This window comes from Amphiprion ocellaris, chromosome 17, assembly GCF_022539595.1.
Source record: "Amphiprion ocellaris isolate individual 3 ecotype Okinawa chromosome 17, ASM2253959v1, whole genome shotgun sequence".
In the NCBI taxonomy this organism is placed as follows: domain Eukaryota; kingdom Metazoa; phylum Chordata; class Actinopteri; family Pomacentridae; genus Amphiprion; species Amphiprion ocellaris.
In genome coordinates this window covers 2,724,223-2,741,392 of record NC_072782.1, presented here as the reverse complement: position 1 = coordinate 2,741,392, position 17,170 = coordinate 2,724,223, and the positions used below count along the sequence as shown (strand labels likewise).

The window sequence follows — 17,170 nt, the reverse complement described above, 5'->3', positions numbered from 1 at the left end:
ATCCACACATCTTCTTTCACAGGCAGCCAGAGAAAATGCCCATCTCACCTTTACCAGTGTGGCAGTGGAGAGTGTATTGGTCCCAGTCTGGTGTGCAACAAGTTCATCAACTGTGCCGACGGCTCAGATGAAGGCGTTGGATGTGCTCAACGCAACTGCTCCAGTCGATCACCTCCTCGCTGCGACCACCACTGTGTCAGCACCCCAAACGGACCGGTCAGTGCAGAACTGATGAGTACCTGCTGGTTTTTCCTGTGAGAAGTCAGAGAGAAAACGGTGTCAAAGCATCTCAAAACAGGCACAGAACAGTCTCATGCACACTAAGCACATCTCTGCTTGACTTCAAAATGTCTTTTTTCCAGAGGTGCTACTGTGCTGCAGGTTTCAGACCCCAGTCCAACACTTTGTCCTGTGTAGACATTGACGAGTGTGATTCAGCTTCACACACTGTATGCAAACACACCTGTCTGAACACCAGAGGATCCTACAGCTGTCACTGCCACCCTGGTTTCTACCTGGAGCCTGACAACAAGAGCTGCAAGACAAAAGGTGCTGTTGGACTACACACTGCTTGTATAGGGGGAGAAATTAAGATGTGCTCTACGTGACAGGCAGCTGTTAACTGTTGGCTGAGCATGTTGCCAAACAATGAAGCTAGAAAAATGTTCATTATGAGAAGCTACGTTACTCAAGAACATTTAAGTTAGATATTTACAAATGGTGGCCATGTTTTACTAAGTTTCTCTTTTGTTTGATCATTATGTTCATGCACTCTCAGCAGCCTTTATTTGTTTTTGTAATTGTACAAAGGCCGTATTTTTGATCAGTAGATATTGTTAACTTCTCTAGTGCTGGTAAACTAATGAGCTGCAACCTCGGAATTCATTCATGCTTGTCAAACTTGGTGAGCATAAAGCTTAGGAAACTAGACAAACCTTTTAGAAATCTTTGCCAAAACCTTTGTGCTTCATTTTTGTGCTGCATTGATCTGTTTCCCACTCTGAAAATAAAAACTTATTGGTCATGTTTCTGTCTCTAGATGAGCCTTTGCTTCTGGCGTCAGTGCAGTCGGAGTTGTTACTGCTGGGAGTCCATAGTGGCTCTTTGCGTCTCCTCTCGTCTGTCAGTCGGCCGGTTTTCTCTCTGGATTATCACTGGGCTCAGCAGAGAGTTTACTGGCTGAGTCCCGACTACCAGAGCATCCGCTGGGCTGACATGAAAACCTCAAACAAAGGGATTCTGATCAAAGGTATCTGAGGAATTCTCCTGTCTTGTAATATGCTGCTGATCTTAAAAATGAACAAGACGTAAAGAAAATAAGAAACTAAAGGCAGTGGTTGCATGTAATTTATTTAGGCCACTTCAAAGACTTAGCTGAATTTGTGATATTCACATTGAAACTTTTATAGGCGTGAAGTCGGACTTCATTGCAGTGGACTGGGTCGGTAAGAACCTGTACTGGGTGGACGGACTGGTCGGCCAGATTTTGGCAGTGAAGCTCAGCAACAAAACTGTGAAATCTCAGGAGTACACTGTGGTTCTGGGTGAAGATCTGGAGCAGCCGAGCTCACTGGTTCTGCTGCCACATAGAGGGTAAAGTTCTCGACCTGGTTTAAAATAACCTAACGATTTGATTCCTCGATTGATTCCTCCTCGATTAGTGTATAGAACTGTACTAACATTAAAACAGAATAGAAGTGCTACATCTCTGTTATTGCACTCAATTAGTCCCAAAGAGAAAACCCCAGTCTTGACATATTATTGCACATAAAAAAGCAACTGAATTGGTGTTATATTTTTTGTTCTAATAGAGCAATAAAAAGAAAAGAGAATTTTGTTGCCCTTAAAATCTGCAAAGAGAAGCAGTGTTAAAACGATGTTGCTGCAGCAGAAGAGCCCCTGACTAAATCCTTCATCATTGGGTATTTTGCATTATCGATGTTCTCAGGTTGATGTTGTGGTCTGAGATCGGCAGCACCCCTCAGATCGAGCGGTCTGGGATGGACGGTTCAAAGAGGAAGGTGGTGGTGAGCCGAGATCTGAGCTGGCCAGTCAGTCTGGCCTACGACCTCCTGGACAACAGAGTGTACTGGGCTGATGAAAAGATGCGCTGCATTGGCTCGGCCTCTCTGGATGGAGACAACGTCAAGGTGACAAGATATTTGAAGGATGAATCACAAAGCATGTGGGTTCCAAAGGCTTTAAAGTTTAACAATGAGGAGACGCAATGTGGTCACCTTCAATGGGCTTTTCACATGGAGTTAACTTTCCTGATGTTTAGTAGACATTTAGTCTCCCAGTTATCCTTCATTATTAGTAATGGTTCTGGTCGTCTTTCACTAGATCCTCCAGTTAGCTGAAACACCAAGCCCTTTTTCTGTGGCAGTCTTCAATGATCGTCTTTTCTGGTCTGACACCAAGAGAAGAACCATCCGCTCAGCTGACAAGAACACTGGGAAAGATCAAAAGGTTCTTCTGAAGAGACCAGGGCAGCCGTTTGGACTGAAAGTAAGTCTTTCCCTTCTAATCTTGTGGTTATCACTCTCAGAGAAGAGGCTTGTACTCTGAGAGGTTGTATGTACCAACCTAAATTAACTGTTCAATGGAGATGCTATCGCAGCTATGAGTTTTGACCTTCACGTTTCCTCTCCCCAGCTGATGCATACCCTTTCCCAGCCGGCCGTCTCCAACCCTTGTGACCAGTTGCGATGCACCCATCTCTGCCTTTTGGCCCCGGCAGGGAAATCCAGATCTGGAGCACCAGGATCTCCAGCAGGAAGGGGACCGAATGCAGTGTGTCGATGTCCAAAGGGGCTGCTGCTCTCCAAGGACAACATGACCTGCTCTCAGCCTCGGGAGTCATCGTTCGTCCTGCTCTTGTCTCACAGGATGATTTATCAGGTGAATGGTCATTGTCCTCTCTGGTTGGATGCATAATAACTGATACAACTGCTTTTTTTCCTCTCCTGCTCATGTCATTTTTAAATCCCATCTTGTAGATTTACTTGCGCTCCATGCGTCGTGATGGTGTTGCTCTGAAAAAAATGCCGAACAGCAGAGCTTTGACCCTCCCAGGAACAAATGAGGCCTTGGGGCTGGATCTTTCCTTCAAGGATCTTTCTCTGTATGTGGCCTATTCAGGACAAGGATCTGTGGATGTGCTGAAACTGGGCAGCTCCAGGTCCAGACAGGGACTCGCACCCCTTGGACAAATGCTGAAACTCGAGGTATATGTAAATTTCAAAGGAAATGGAAGATCTTAAAGGTGCTCAGTGGGACATTCTGAACCACTAGATGTCCCTAAAGCACCAGCTGCACTTTCCACTCTGTCTTTACGTTGCAGGCAGGTTTTCTGGTGTATCAGTGTTCAAAATCTCACATATTGTACATTTAAACACTGGAGTAAACATGCTTACAGCGCAAATAACTTGGTTCAGTATTTTTCAGTCAGGATGTTGGCAATCTACCATTAATTAAATCTTTTGATGATGGTGTTTCATGGCTGTCAGCACTTTCAGGTTGCTTTCACTACTTTGCTATCAAAGCTTAATTTCTCTGTATGGCCAAAAATGGGGCTATTTTTGATCCTGTGATTTTTTTTTAAAAAAAAAGTGTGACTTTGATAATCACTACTGATCAGTGCTGATGAAAACACAGACTCTTGGACAACCTACAGTTGGTAACTTTTAATTACTTGCAAGCCAGCAGCTCTACAGTAAAAATGTCACTCCCTGGTTGAACTTTAATTCTGAAAGCTAACTTTCTCGGTTGCAACAGGACGATTCAGTCACGGCTCTGGCGGTCGACTGGGTGACTTCCAACCTCTACTGGAGCAGCAATGGGAGACCTGATATCCACGTGACCTCCCGTTATAGCGGCTACACCACCTCACTGCTGCAAGGATCGCTGAAGGTAAAAGATCTTTTCTCTGCACATCAATCATCATCTTCTAATATTTACGTGAGTCTTTCCTCCCTCTTCTCAAATATATTTAAGGCTCGAAATTTACTAGATAGAGATGATAGAAACGATGGAGACGATAGAGACAATAATTAGATTGATAGACAATAAAGACGATAGAGACAATAGTCAGATGATAGAGGAGAAGATAGATAGATAGATAGATAATAGACGATATAGACAATAAGTAGACGATAGAGGCGATAGACAAGAGTTAGAGCTGATGGATAGATAGATGAGATGGAGACGATAGACGAGATAGAGACAAGAGATAGACGATTGAGACTATAGATAGAGATTATAGATAACACCTTTACTGATCCCGCAGCATTGAAATTTTCGGTGTAAATAAGCTAAGACAATATATTGGCATTGAGTTGTAATTTTTTTAATGATATAGACCATCTGTTTAAGAAATAAACGCATCAAAATTTACAATCACATTCAGTTTTCATATTGACACTTATAGCATCTTAGCTTTAATTCTGAGCCTGTTGTACATGCATTTGCTATGAAAGTCTAATATGTCTTGCGAATGAAACTAAATGTGCTGTTATTAGAAGTACAAGTACAAAATATCTTTGAAAAAACTGCCAAATTTGAAAGGCACAAATTGCCTCAGGAGTTAGAGTAGACTTAAGACTACTAGAACACTAGAACACTATTAACTACTAATCTTAATCATCTCAAAAATATGCTACAATAGTGGTGTAGATATTTATTCTTTCTACTCCCGACTTTAATTTAACCTTTGATGCACAACATGGGTCAAAAGTGACCCTAGTCCAACGGAAAATGGGTATTTCCTCACTGACACTGCACATCAAAGGGTTGATTTAATTGCTAGCCATTTAGTTTTTTTCCTTTTTTTGTGGTAAATATAGCACAGATCATGTTTACCTTTTCAGAGCACCATATCCATCGCGCTGCATCCCCCCACTGGTCGACTTTGCTACTCAACAATAGTTTTAGCAGGTGGAAAGAGCCAAACTGAAGTGGACTGCGCCTGGATGGATGGTCGTAACAAAGTAGTGCTGTGGAGGAAGTCACATATCCCAATGTCACTGGTCTTCTCCAACAATGGAACAATGATCTACTGGGCTGACATTGGTGAGGACTTGGAACATTACTGTTACTATATATTTACTGTTAGACTTTCCTTTTGATAAGTCTAGCTAACTTTTTGTGGGTGCTTTGCAGTGTTTGCTGGAATAGCAATGTTCCCAGCCAGATTTTTTGCTATTGAATGTGGTTTTCCAACATCTGCAGGGTCAGGTTTGCACATCTGCATTGGTAGAGCAGCCAGTAGAAACCCCCTCTCTCTGAAAAGACCTGTGATTTCCAAAATTTTCCATTTTGTGATAGATTATCTAAAGCAAGAAGACATGCAAATGCTAAAAAAGTTACTGTAAACCCAAACTTTGTGTGTACCCGTCGAATTCCTTTCTCCTCAGGTGAAGGTGTGATTACCTCCATCGGAGTAGATGGATCAGGATATAAACAGTTCAAGATGGGGCCTGGTTTGCTCATCTCCTTCACTCACACTGCAGACATCCTCTTCTGGGTCACCCTGGATAAAGGCAAGGACACTTACTTTTTAAACTTTTTATGTGTCTTTTCAAGCTACTGCCAAATATGTTGCTACAAATAGATTTTTTTTTTTTTTTTTTTTTTAAACTGCTCCAGAGGTAGTGGGTCACAGTCGAGCAGACTTGTGTGATGGTAAAAACTAAAGTGATCATTAACACTAAAACACATATGAAATGTTTCCTACCTAGCCTTGCTACCCATTTACTTCTAATTTCTGGACTCAACATACTATTTTTCAATATATAGAGCTTCTTTTTAATACATTGTTTTGCTTGTCAACCTGTGTAGATGTAACCAAACTGTGGTTCAGTGACGGCCTCCAGCCCAAACAGCTGTGGTTTGAGACCAAGACCAGTGTGTTGGAAGTCAGAGCCTTCAGCAACAACAGCCAGACTGGTAGGTAGAGAAACAGGCTTAATGATGTACATGCACAAGTAATTTACAAACTACAAAATGGGATCATTTGAACAGTTCTGGCAGCAGAATGCATGAAGAGGAAGTGACACAAAAGATGGAGTAAAAAGTGATTTACTTGGTAGTTAGTGTGCAGCAAGGAGGCAAAAGAAGTACAGCTAAACTGTTACACAGGAAAGACAGCAGCACCCAACCAACTTTGCTCTGAAAGCTCTCGTCTATATGCAGTATACTGACACTGACTGTTGACAAAGGAGCAGATCTAAGAACAGGTAAGTTGAGAGTTGGGAAACTCAATGATGGCCTCAAAAGGGAAGGTGAGACGTTCGAAAATATGACTGGGAGGGAGGGGAGCAGCTATAACCATGAACCACTGAGGCCGCTAGAGAGGTTTAAAATTAGTAGAAAATCACATAAAGCAAAATAAACATTTTAAACCACCAACATAACAGGGTAACAGTCCAGCTGTGAGAGCACAACTGAGTTTACTATTTTGTTGGGCAAACAGAAGAACTGGATTTGTCGATTTTAGGTCGTGCACCAGCTCGTGAGTTTCAAGAAAGGTTGGTGAAATAGGTTTGGGGTGAATCCAGGTTGTCAGAAGTAGGTCAAATTTGCTGCACATGACATTCAGAACCACTGGAGGCCACTAGAGCACCAGCGGCTCAGACCTACGCACCTCATACCTTCACTTTGATTCACAGCCAGAAAAGTTGCCAACAAAAAAATGTCAATTTGAACAACATTATCTTCACTTCATATATGTCTTAACTACACTTTGCTCCAGTTAAGTCCATGTTTTGTTTTGACTGCTTGACACACAGGAGAGTAGAGACAACAAACAAATAAACATAATACTCATATTTTTTGCTGTGTTTTTTGGAGGGCACCAGTCTGAAAACTGCCCTCTTTACAATACATTTAAGAACACATCATCATCTGTCATCAGTCCATTTTCAAATGCAGGAAGGATGGACCATTTCCAAGCGAGGGATTCATGCACTAACATGCTTGCATGGCCTGACTAGCCACCAAAACAAAGAACAGAGAAGCTCAGACTGCAACACACTTAGTGGGAGCGTGACACAATTCCTCCACTCTATCCTTAAACAGTAAATACCTGCCAGCTGCTATGCTAATGCTACATTCATTCTCACAGATAAAGTTTCATCCGGGAATAACCCACCACATTTTTGTGATTTCCATGTAAAGATGCATGGCTTGACATGTTCATATTGAAGTTAAGATGTCTTGCAATGCAAGGGAAGAAGACTTTTAGTGAGGGCAACACACAAAATGTACATGTACTCCAAATGGGTGTTGAGATGTGGAGTCTGCCGGATTACTCTTTGGCTGGTTAGACTGTGAAAGTGGCCTGTCGACACTAAAAATCCTCTTTATTATCATGCCACATAATGCGCTAATTCCCTGCCAGGTTTGTAATGCAAACTAACAGGCCTGCTGCACACTGTCAGCTTAATTTGTAAAACAGCCGAACTGCCCCGTTAGTCATAAAGTGGGAATTATACCATCTGTGTGCTTATATTTTCACCTCAACTTTCCTTTCTGTTCCCTGAATGGAGGAAGCTGCTAGAGCGTGTTATCGGACACTGCAGGCAGAATGAAAAGACTCACTTAGGCTCGGTTTGAGCTGAATAGATGGCAGAGTGGTGCGATGGCTGCAGGGAGATGAGGCTTGGCGAGCTGTGAGAGATCCCAGTCTGTCGCTGTGGCCTGCAGTGGGGAAAGAGCAATGATGAATGGAGCATTAACACATTCTTGTTCTGTTCATCCGTCACACACTCTGACACTCTACACATGCACATAACTGTTGTATAGCAGTACCTGTGAATAACTTTATAGTGTGTAAATTGACTTACTGCATCCCTCATAGGCCACTTCATCCCATGCCTCTTCCTCAGTGTTTAAGTTCAAAAGTTCTTAAGTGATTACAATGACCATACATACTAACTGCCATGCTCTTATAAAAAACAGAGGCATTACGAACAAGTTCAGGCATCTGCAAATAGCAGAGCAGCTTTTTTGTCTCATCACCGAGTGAGATCTTCAGACTTGTTCCACAGCTCCTGAGCTGCAGATGACCAATATCCTCTTGAATATTCCAGAGCTTAAATAATGTCATCACATTCTACAAGCACAGTTTCAGCTGAACTAGACTTGTGGCAGTAGGGTGGACATACCTAACTGCAAATATACAAATACTGGGAACATTTAAATACTTGCTGTATTCAGACTTTGCACTAAAGCCCAACCAGTGCTGGATTTTTGGGGCTGATGCCAATTTTTTGGTTGTAAAGTGACAGTGTTGGTCATATTGAAACGGGATTAGGATCATTGTTAAGCAGCATATTTAGAAAAATTACTGTGAAGCCACTGACTGCACCGCTGTCTGCTCATCTGGGATGTGTACTCTGCTACATGTTCAGCCAGCACTGAAAGTATTATGCACTGTTTACTGCACAAACCTTTTCATGTAAAAACTTGTGTGTTTTGCGTACTGTACAGAAAAAACAGTAATGTCACAAATATACACTACAGGCCAAAAATTTGGAAGCAAGATCAGATTTGTACAAAAAAAAAAAATCATAGTTTCACTCATCAGAAGAGATTTTTTACTTTAATTATCGGATATTGACAGGAAGTGACGAGGCTATGGACAAGGATGGCGGCGGTGTCGGGGGTGAGGGAAGGGTGGAGACGATTGATGCTTTGTAGGTGGAAGTAGGCAGACCAGGTGATGTTATTGATGTGAGACTGAACAGATTGAATGCTGTCGAGGATGACACCCAGATTCTTAACCTGGGGGGGATGGTGAAACGGAGGAGTTGTCAATGTTGAGAGAAAAGCTGTTGGTTTTGGATCAAGTGGACTTGGTGTTGATGAGGAGAACCTCAGTTTTGTTACAGTTTAATTTAAGGTAGTTTAGGGTGAAGCAGGTTTTGATTTCAGCGATGCAATCAGTGAGGGAGATGGGCTGGAGTTTGGACAAGGGTTTACTGGTGAGGTAGAGCTGTGTGTCACACTCAGGTCGAGGAGGATGAGGATGCTGAGTCCAGAATTAACTGTCATGAGGAGGTCATTAGTGATTTTGATGAGTGCCGTTTCTGTGGTCTGGAGTGGGCGGAAACCGGACTGGAACTGTTCATAGCAGTTATTATGGGATGGATGAGAGCAGAGTTGGGAGGCAACTGTTTTTTCCAGGATTTATGAGATGAAGGGTAGATTGGAGATGGGATGGAATTTGTTGAATTTGGATTGGTCTGCCACAGGTTTTTTCAAAATTGGGGTGATGACAGCAGTTTCAAAGGACGTAGGGACAGTTCTAGTGGTGAGAGAGGAGTGGATGATGGCAGAAATGAGGGGAACCAGAGAGGGGAGACAGGCTTTGACCAGGTGTGTGGGGAGATGGTCCAGTTGACAGGTGGATGGCTTTGATTTCTGGATAAATTCAGTGATTTCCAAGAGAGTGGGGAGCTGGAAGGAGGAGAATGAGTGTGTGGATGGATGGATGAAAGTCAGCTGAGATGCTGAGGTTAAGGTTTGAGCCAAGGTGCTGCTGGATGATGACTCTCAAACTGCTGTTCCCATTTAACCATTTCCTGCAGGAAACAACAGCTGCTCCAACAACAACGGCGGCTGCATCCAGCTGTGCCTGCCGTATCCTGGAGGTCGGACATGTACTTGTGGGTGGGGCTTCTACAGCATCAACGGCACTTCCTGTGCCCCAGTGCCGTCCTGCCCCGCCGGAGAAGCATCCTGCTTCGACAGCAGCAAGTGCATCAGCAGCAGCAAGTTCTGTGACGGACACGTGGACTGTCCAGACCAGTCGGACGAGCAGGACTGTGAGTTTTCAGCCAAGTGGAGGAGAGATTCAAAAGGGGTATTAAGTAATCTTAGCTTTGTCATGACTCAAACACAAGACAACACCATGCATAAACCTTAAATCCACTTGAAATGATTTGATTACCCAACTTGGTGACTGTAACTGTACGAAAGCGATCTCATATGAATAAGTTATGTTGACTTATTTTTTATTTTTACAAATTTTAGACCATTTTCAGCAGGAGTGGAGCCAGAAAATGTTCATGGGGTGACCAGACTGAGATCCTGAACTGATTTCATAGTTCCTTTTTTCTTTTCCTGAGTCATTTTTTGGTTGACTAGTACGTAGAAGTAAATTATGAACTGTCAACTGATTAAAAATTTTATTTTATTTTTTTTTAATGTGGAGCAGTTGTTGGAAGTTTAAATTGTACTGGGATTGCCAGAAGGATGACCAAACTTTTATCTAAGATAGTCGTTGTTTTCAGTTATTATGGGCCCTATTTCTAGTTCCTATCGGCAGTTATTCTAATCAAAGTTAAAGGACACCATTTTCAGCAATAAAATGATTCTCGTGCTGAGAGTTTGATGGGAAAACTGCTACAAATGTAGTAAATCCATCTACTAGCACCTCAAAAGTTTAATGATAAATAGTCAGGTTATTCTTAATCAGTACCAAAAGAGTCCAAAGTTTTTAAGAATGACAGTATCTGGTTTTGTTAGGGGTTATTTTCTGCGTTATTTTTAGCTGGGCACAACAACTTTCTGTAAATTATTGTTGTTGTGAAACCAGTAAGCGTCTGTTGGTTGCCTGCCAGTCTTAAGGCCAATGGTGCAATATTTTGACAAGTAATACCAGTACATTTTAATAACACTACCATCGACTTTCTCTACAGGTCTGGGCTCAAACTCTGTCTCTTTTGGCTCTAAAGCCAACGACGGCGGCTCTCCTCGCTCTTCTCCCAACCTGAAGAAGGCAGTTAAAAAGGATCCTGCTTCCTGTGGTCTCAAACTGTGCAACGGTCACGGCAGCTGCTTCACAGAAGGAAAAGCAACTCGCTGCCGCTGTCTGGATGGTTACAGAGGAGAGTTCTGTCAGGAGGCAGAGACACAAAGCCATGTGGGTGTGATTCTGGGTGTCCTCTGCCTCGTGGCTGCTCTAATGGCTGCAGCTTTCATTTTCACTAAAAGGTGACTGTCATTCAGAGAGGGTTGTCTTTTGCACTCCAGGGAAAGAATTCAATCTGAAAAGGAGTGGCAGCTAGAAATGCTTTTAGCCAGACTGTTATCATGCTGCGGCAAGTCATTTCAGGCCAACTAAACATTAAAGTGAGCCGCTGTAGGGTTCGGTTGGACTGAAATCTTAAAGAGAGTGTTGGATTGTTGGTTGTAACTTAGTGAGCCATGTAGAAAATAAACATTTGGCTTCTCTAACTTTGTTCCAACAGGAGAGAACTGATGTCCCTCAGAGGCAGATCCATCGACAAAGAAACTCTGATGGCAGACATGGGCCTCCCTGATGAAAACCAAGATTCTGACTCAGAGGTAAAACTGTCATATCAGGAAGACGGATTCATTTGCAGAACTGTTTTTATTCATCTGAAATGATGAATTATGCATGTGTGTTAAACTGATGATTGTCAAACCCATTTACTTTTGAAATATTGGTCACCAATCTCAAATCCAACCTTAAATTTGGAAAGACTCTCATCAGACTGAGTAACTTTTTCAACCTATTAAATACTGATTATTTAGAAATACTCAGTATTTTCTGTCAAAATGGGGCAAAATGCAGTTTCATGCAAGTTTAAAAACTTAGCCAACCACCTTAAACTTTCCCCCCAAAAAAATCAGAATTTAAGGGAATTAACTAAATTTAAGAGGTGTACATTTACAAGAATAAAACTTGTGCATTCCCTGAGATTATAGTCATTAATTTTCAATAAAAGAAGTCAAATCTTTACGTGAAAACCCTCAGAAAATGGGTGTTTTTTTTCTTATTTTTTTTTTGTCAGGGAACCACACAGCATTGCTTTGCAAAGTTGCATCAGCCTCATTACACCACAGACACACTACTTGTAAACAGGAAATACAGCACAGAGATGTTAGTGATGAAGTGTGACACTATAAAACATGATGCCTCTGTCCATTACACTGTGATTCCTTGTATCTCCTCATTCAAATCCATGTATCGGTTTCTGCTCAGTGGTCTCAAGTCACAGCAGTTTGTATCGAGAGTCCAGATGCTTAAGATAAAACCATGATCCAGGGCTAAAATCACAAGTATTTCTTCATCACTTCATCAAATTGAAAAGTAGAATTCCCACTGCGACTAAGCAACCACAGCCCTGTGGTGTGATGAGGTTCATCCAAAACATTTTTTATGTGTATTTGTGACTTCAATCTCAGTTTTTTTCTAGTCGATTTACAACAAATTATTGTTTTTTTTCCTTTCTAAATATTACCCGCCAACATGGCTCTGTAAATTATCTTTTAGTTGTACTTATATTGGCTTTAATATGCACCTGTGATTTCTGCACCTTTTTATATCATGTAATTTTTATTTCTCATATAAATTGCCCAAATTTCTAATATTATCCTCATCAGTTCTATTAAATTTCTTTATTTTATTTACTATATTAAGGGGAAAACATGGTCTTTTCTTCTCTTAGGAGCTGGAGTCCTCAGTGGATGTGACAAACTCCCCACCAGCAGTAAAATCAGTGGAAACCAGTTAGACCATTCAGTAAGTCCAGATGTTACACCAGCTGTGTACTGTTGGTTTTAGAACAAGAAATGTCTCAGATGTTACAAGCAAGACTGCATGTCACTGGCCGATCTATTTTTTGTATTAAAAATGACATTTGATGTATAAAAGAGTCTTCTTGTGGATTTTTCATTTGTAGCAAAGAAATGAGCACAAGAGCAAACACAAATTAACAGCTGCTCTGAAATATTAAGGACCAACTAATGAGTTTCAGACCGATTTAATAAAATTGGCATTTTGCACAGCAGAGATATTTTCATAACATCAGCTCAGGATGGAAGCACGACTCACATGAGCAGTTTTTACAGCCAAGCATACTAGGACTGACACCAGTTATGCCAAAAATATAGAATCTTCACTTCCCAGACTTGAAGCAGACAGACTTTTCATTTAATCCTGTCTGTCATTGTCTGGATATTCTCGTGTCTTACATGATGTTGTATATCCTACTAATGCTGCTGTGGTGACAGCGTTGTCACAATAGCACTTATCTGCTAATGACTGCATGTCTGTGTTTCTTCCCAAGGGTGTGTGATTGTGGTCTGTCTGCCACACTTCACATACATTTTTGTGATTGCATAAACCTGATATCTCATTGCAAAATTCCTCTAAAGAACTCTCCTTTCAGTTTAAGTGCACCAGTTCTTTTGTAAGCCGATACCAGATTCAACCAAATACTTCCTTGTGCCATTTTGGTTCCACTTCCCCCTGCTCCTTAGTTCCATTTAAACTTAAATCATGAAAGATCCTCTTCCACCTGTCGATCATCCAGACTTGATCCAGCCACATAGAAGAAACAAGTTTTAAAAAGTGATAGACGGTTCACTGAGCTGTTGCAATCGATAAATATCTACCTTCAACTGAAAAAATGCACGTGTGGGCGTTGAGGTGTGTGTGGACAGATTAACAGAAGTCGTACCTGATCCTTTTGACTCCACCTCACGCCTGAGAAAGCAAACACAAGGTTCAGCTGTTGATCATGTTAACAACGCTGCCTGAATAACTCTCGTATCTCAAACACCGATTTTACTAAGACTTCAGACTGATAATAAAGTGCTTGTCGATGCAGTGTAGTCGAGTCATTTTGACATGAAACGGTAAACACAGATTTTACTGAACACATGAATGAACATGACGTTCAGTGTAGGTGGAAAGCCTTCATTAATATTAGTAACACCTGTTCTTACCTGCCGTTTCCTTCAAAATCACGGCTGTGAAAACTGTATTTTCCTCTGAAGTCAAGAAAACTACATAGGCAAGCATAAAACACTGAAGAGTGAAAAAAGTCATGTAAAAGAATATTTCAAAATTGCTAGAAATATGCTTGTTCACTTATGTGGCTTTAGCCAGCAGCTGGTTAGCTTAGCATAAAAAATGACAATAATGGACCAGTGGTTTACTTCTCTAAAACCTATTACAGTCACTGATATGTTGTTTATGAAGTCTGTGGGAAAATGGCAGGGGAAAATGATGCTGTCAACAGGATGCTAACTTAGCTAGCAGAGTGGGAGCTGCATTATGTCGTTGCCAGGTCAGAAGTGACCAGCATGTAACTTCCATGTTTGATGGTAAATTGCTGGACATTTTGGCTTTGAGAATAAATCTCTTAAGCTTGGAGCTTGAGCTGAAGTGGCTGAAGTAGTGAAGTATTTTAGCAATTAGCAGTTAGCATTAGCATGTAGCACTAGCAAGTTTGGTAACCTGGCTTGTATACAGGGTGGGCCATAAGTTTCCATACATAGGAAAAATAAACATTTTATGTTGGACAACCATTTTTATTTATGCAGTGTGCTCTATACGATTACAATTGTTTCAAAAACACATATTAATACGCGTTTTCCACTCCTGATGAACTTGTATTAGCGCAGCTGAAGTTCTGCTTGTAATGGTGTTGGTGATACGTTCCTTGAGATGATTTATGTCTCGTATCTTCACCTGATACACCATGGCATTCAAGTGCCCCCAAAGATAGCGTCAAACACATCTTCTGGGGTATCTGAAACATAAAAATATATACATTTTACATTTTCCTTTGTATTGAAACTTATGGCCCACCCTGTAGTTTCTTCGTCAGCAGTAAGTTTGTTTTTGACATTGTAGTAGTCTTGCAGCTAGCATTAGCATTTGGAGTTAGCAATAGCAGGTTTGGAGAGTCTATATGTATAGTTTCTTCACTTTTTAGCAGTTGGCACGAGGTACTCAGCATCTTGCGCTGGCTAACTGGTAGCATCAGCACTGGTCACTACCTGGAGCATCTCCTAAACAGGCCTGGGTCAGTTGAACGTGGCAGTGCTGTTTGGATTGTGTCGGAGCTGTGTGAACTGGCACTAGGGGGGTGAATCTGGGACGCCAGAGTTCATCCTAGCCTCCTGGAGGTGTTGTGGGACTAAGTAGGTGAAACACCGTTGAAGGGAGGTTTCCACCTGATGACCCCCAGAGATGTTAGGAATCACTGCTCGTTGGTGTGTATAGTGGTGGGTCAGGGATCCTAGGTCTTTCATTGAGTGTGCATCTTTCTTGTTTGGAGCACAAGTATCTTATGTTTAAATTAACTGGTGACCTTTAACATTGCTAGCAGTTGGATATTTATTTCACCTTTGTACAGAGCCAGGCTAGCTGATCCTTGTATTTATGCTAGGCTAAAGCTAACAGACGCTCGCCACATATGTTCTATGAGAACACAAGAAAGCAAAGTTATTTCTTTGTTTATGAAGTAAGAGTTGCACATTTTAAGAAGTGGAAATGGCACAGCAGTTGAATACTTGGATCAAGATTCAACCTCAACACCTGTGCTATTTCTTCAGTGAAAATAAAGCAAGGTATCATTAACACATCTTTAGCTGAGCATAATGAGCCTTAGAGTAGGCGTTTTGCATGTTACATATTTTATCTTGTTAAATTTATTGGATAACTGTAACTTGAATTGAATGTCATTGCATTGTTGGTGCCAAGATGCCAGCTCTGTGTTGTCATGCTTTGGCAGATATTTTTCCTTCTCAGACTCTTACATTATCTTATCTTCACCATCTTCTCTCTCGATCAAAGCTGCGACTTCCTCGGCTTCATGTGTCTCAGGAGTATTTATTTTTAGCAGAGTAACAGTATTGACTGTAGACATGTAATGGGTATGTTTGGTGCACACTTTACAGCTGTCTGTTTCATTACTAACCCAGGCTTTACTGACATAGTGATTACTCACCCTCTTAAGGGCGCTACTGGGAGATCCCAGGGCAATTCCAGGCCAGATTGGATATGTAAAACCTTCAATATGTTCTGATTGCCTTGTGGTCTCCTCACTGCCGTGTACTCCACATACAGCACCTATCAAGATTATTCACCACCTTTTGTTGCTGTTCAACATTAAATGAGGTCAGTATGATTTTTTTTTTTTTATCTTTTCAAAGCGTCAGCTAATTAAAAATATGTTTAGTCGATGCATCTTTGAGGCCGTGTGCTTTCAATCAGCCGTGCACATCTGGACGCTGCAGTTTTACACCATTCGTCTTTGCTAAACTGCTAAAGCTCTGTGAGGTTACACAGGGTGCATGAGCAAACAGCTCTTTTCAAGTCCTGCCACAAATTCTCCATTGGATTAAGGTCTAGTCTCTGCCTGGGCCACTCCAGAACGTCCACCTTGTTGTCTTAAAACCATTTCTGTGTAGCTTCAGCTGAATTCTTTATTGGATTGTCTTGCTGGAAAACCTCTCCACCAGGTTGTCCTCCCTTGATTTCTTAATCCTTTGTTGTCATCATTACCTAACCTTACCTTTACAAGTCTTTTGGGGCCCGCTGCTGAGGAGTATTTCGACGACATGATGCTGCAACCACCATGCTTTGCATTTTAAAAGGGGTGAGTACTATACGGTCACTGATTTTACATGTTAAATGTTTAATTGATTGACATTACTTTGTAAGAATCTGTTTTCATTTCAACATGGAAGTTGAAAAGTAAGAAAAGTGCTGAAAATCTTGCAGTATTTAGAGACCTACTATAGATTAATTTATGCATAAAGATGAATACATTCCTTGATTGAGTCATCTGAGAGTCAGTTTGTGAACTCAGAGGAGACAACAACACAGCAGGCTACTGAGCAGCTGTGCTGCAATAACCACAGCCTGATGACTGTGATTTGTCTGGACTAATTTGTGTTTGTTACGAGTCAGTAATGAGCAGTTACAGCAGCACAATATCATGTCAAACCATAAAATGCACTAAGCTACAGCATGGGTGTCAAACATGAGGCCCGTGGGCCAAAAGCGGTCCTCCAGAGGGTCCAATCCGGCCCTCAAAGTGTAAAAATTCCAGAGAAGACATTAACTGCAGATTGTAAATTAGGAAAACTATAAATTTAAAATAATTTCTAGACCATGACAAGTTGTTTTGATCATAAAGTAAAATACTAGATTGTTCATTTTTCATTTTGTGTCTCATTTTTGTAATATTTTGTCTTGTTTGTTGTTTTTTTGTCTGACTTTTGCTTGTTTCATGTTTTTGTCGTTTTGTGTTTCCTTTTTATCTCATTTTTGTCTGACTTTTGTCATTTTGATCATAAAGTAAAATACTATATTCTTCAGTTCCAGATGACTAAATGTTGT

At 41.2% G+C, this 17,170-nt stretch overlaps 1 protein-coding gene across 1 annotated transcript in view; it reads left to right on the top strand.

Annotated features, from left to right (window-relative positions):
* The window catches only part of si:dkey-88l16.3 (low-density lipoprotein receptor-related protein 2), a 34,308-nt gene extending 21,631 nt beyond the window's left edge, over positions 1 to 12,677 (top strand). The window contains exons 32-47 of the mRNA XM_023265940.3: positions 23 to 216; positions 363 to 549; positions 1,040 to 1,249; positions 1,410 to 1,593; positions 1,949 to 2,150; positions 2,344 to 2,508; positions 2,656 to 2,901; positions 3,000 to 3,227; positions 3,778 to 3,912; positions 4,869 to 5,070; positions 5,415 to 5,540; positions 5,839 to 5,946; positions 9,591 to 9,827; positions 10,704 to 10,998; positions 11,256 to 11,352; positions 12,480 to 12,677. Coding sequence (XP_023121708.2) covers positions 23 to 216; positions 363 to 549; positions 1,040 to 1,249; positions 1,410 to 1,593; positions 1,949 to 2,150; positions 2,344 to 2,508; positions 2,656 to 2,901; positions 3,000 to 3,227; positions 3,778 to 3,912; positions 4,869 to 5,070; positions 5,415 to 5,540; positions 5,839 to 5,946; positions 9,591 to 9,827; positions 10,704 to 10,998; positions 11,256 to 11,352; positions 12,480 to 12,545 — 2,882 coding nt within the window. The 3' untranslated portion in view covers positions 12,546 to 12,677. The remainder of the gene's footprint in view (positions 1 to 22; positions 217 to 362; positions 550 to 1,039; positions 1,250 to 1,409; positions 1,594 to 1,948; positions 2,151 to 2,343; positions 2,509 to 2,655; positions 2,902 to 2,999; positions 3,228 to 3,777; positions 3,913 to 4,868; positions 5,071 to 5,414; positions 5,541 to 5,838; positions 5,947 to 9,590; positions 9,828 to 10,703; positions 10,999 to 11,255; positions 11,353 to 12,479) is intronic.
* Positions 12,678 to 17,170: the final 4,493 nt, after the last annotated feature.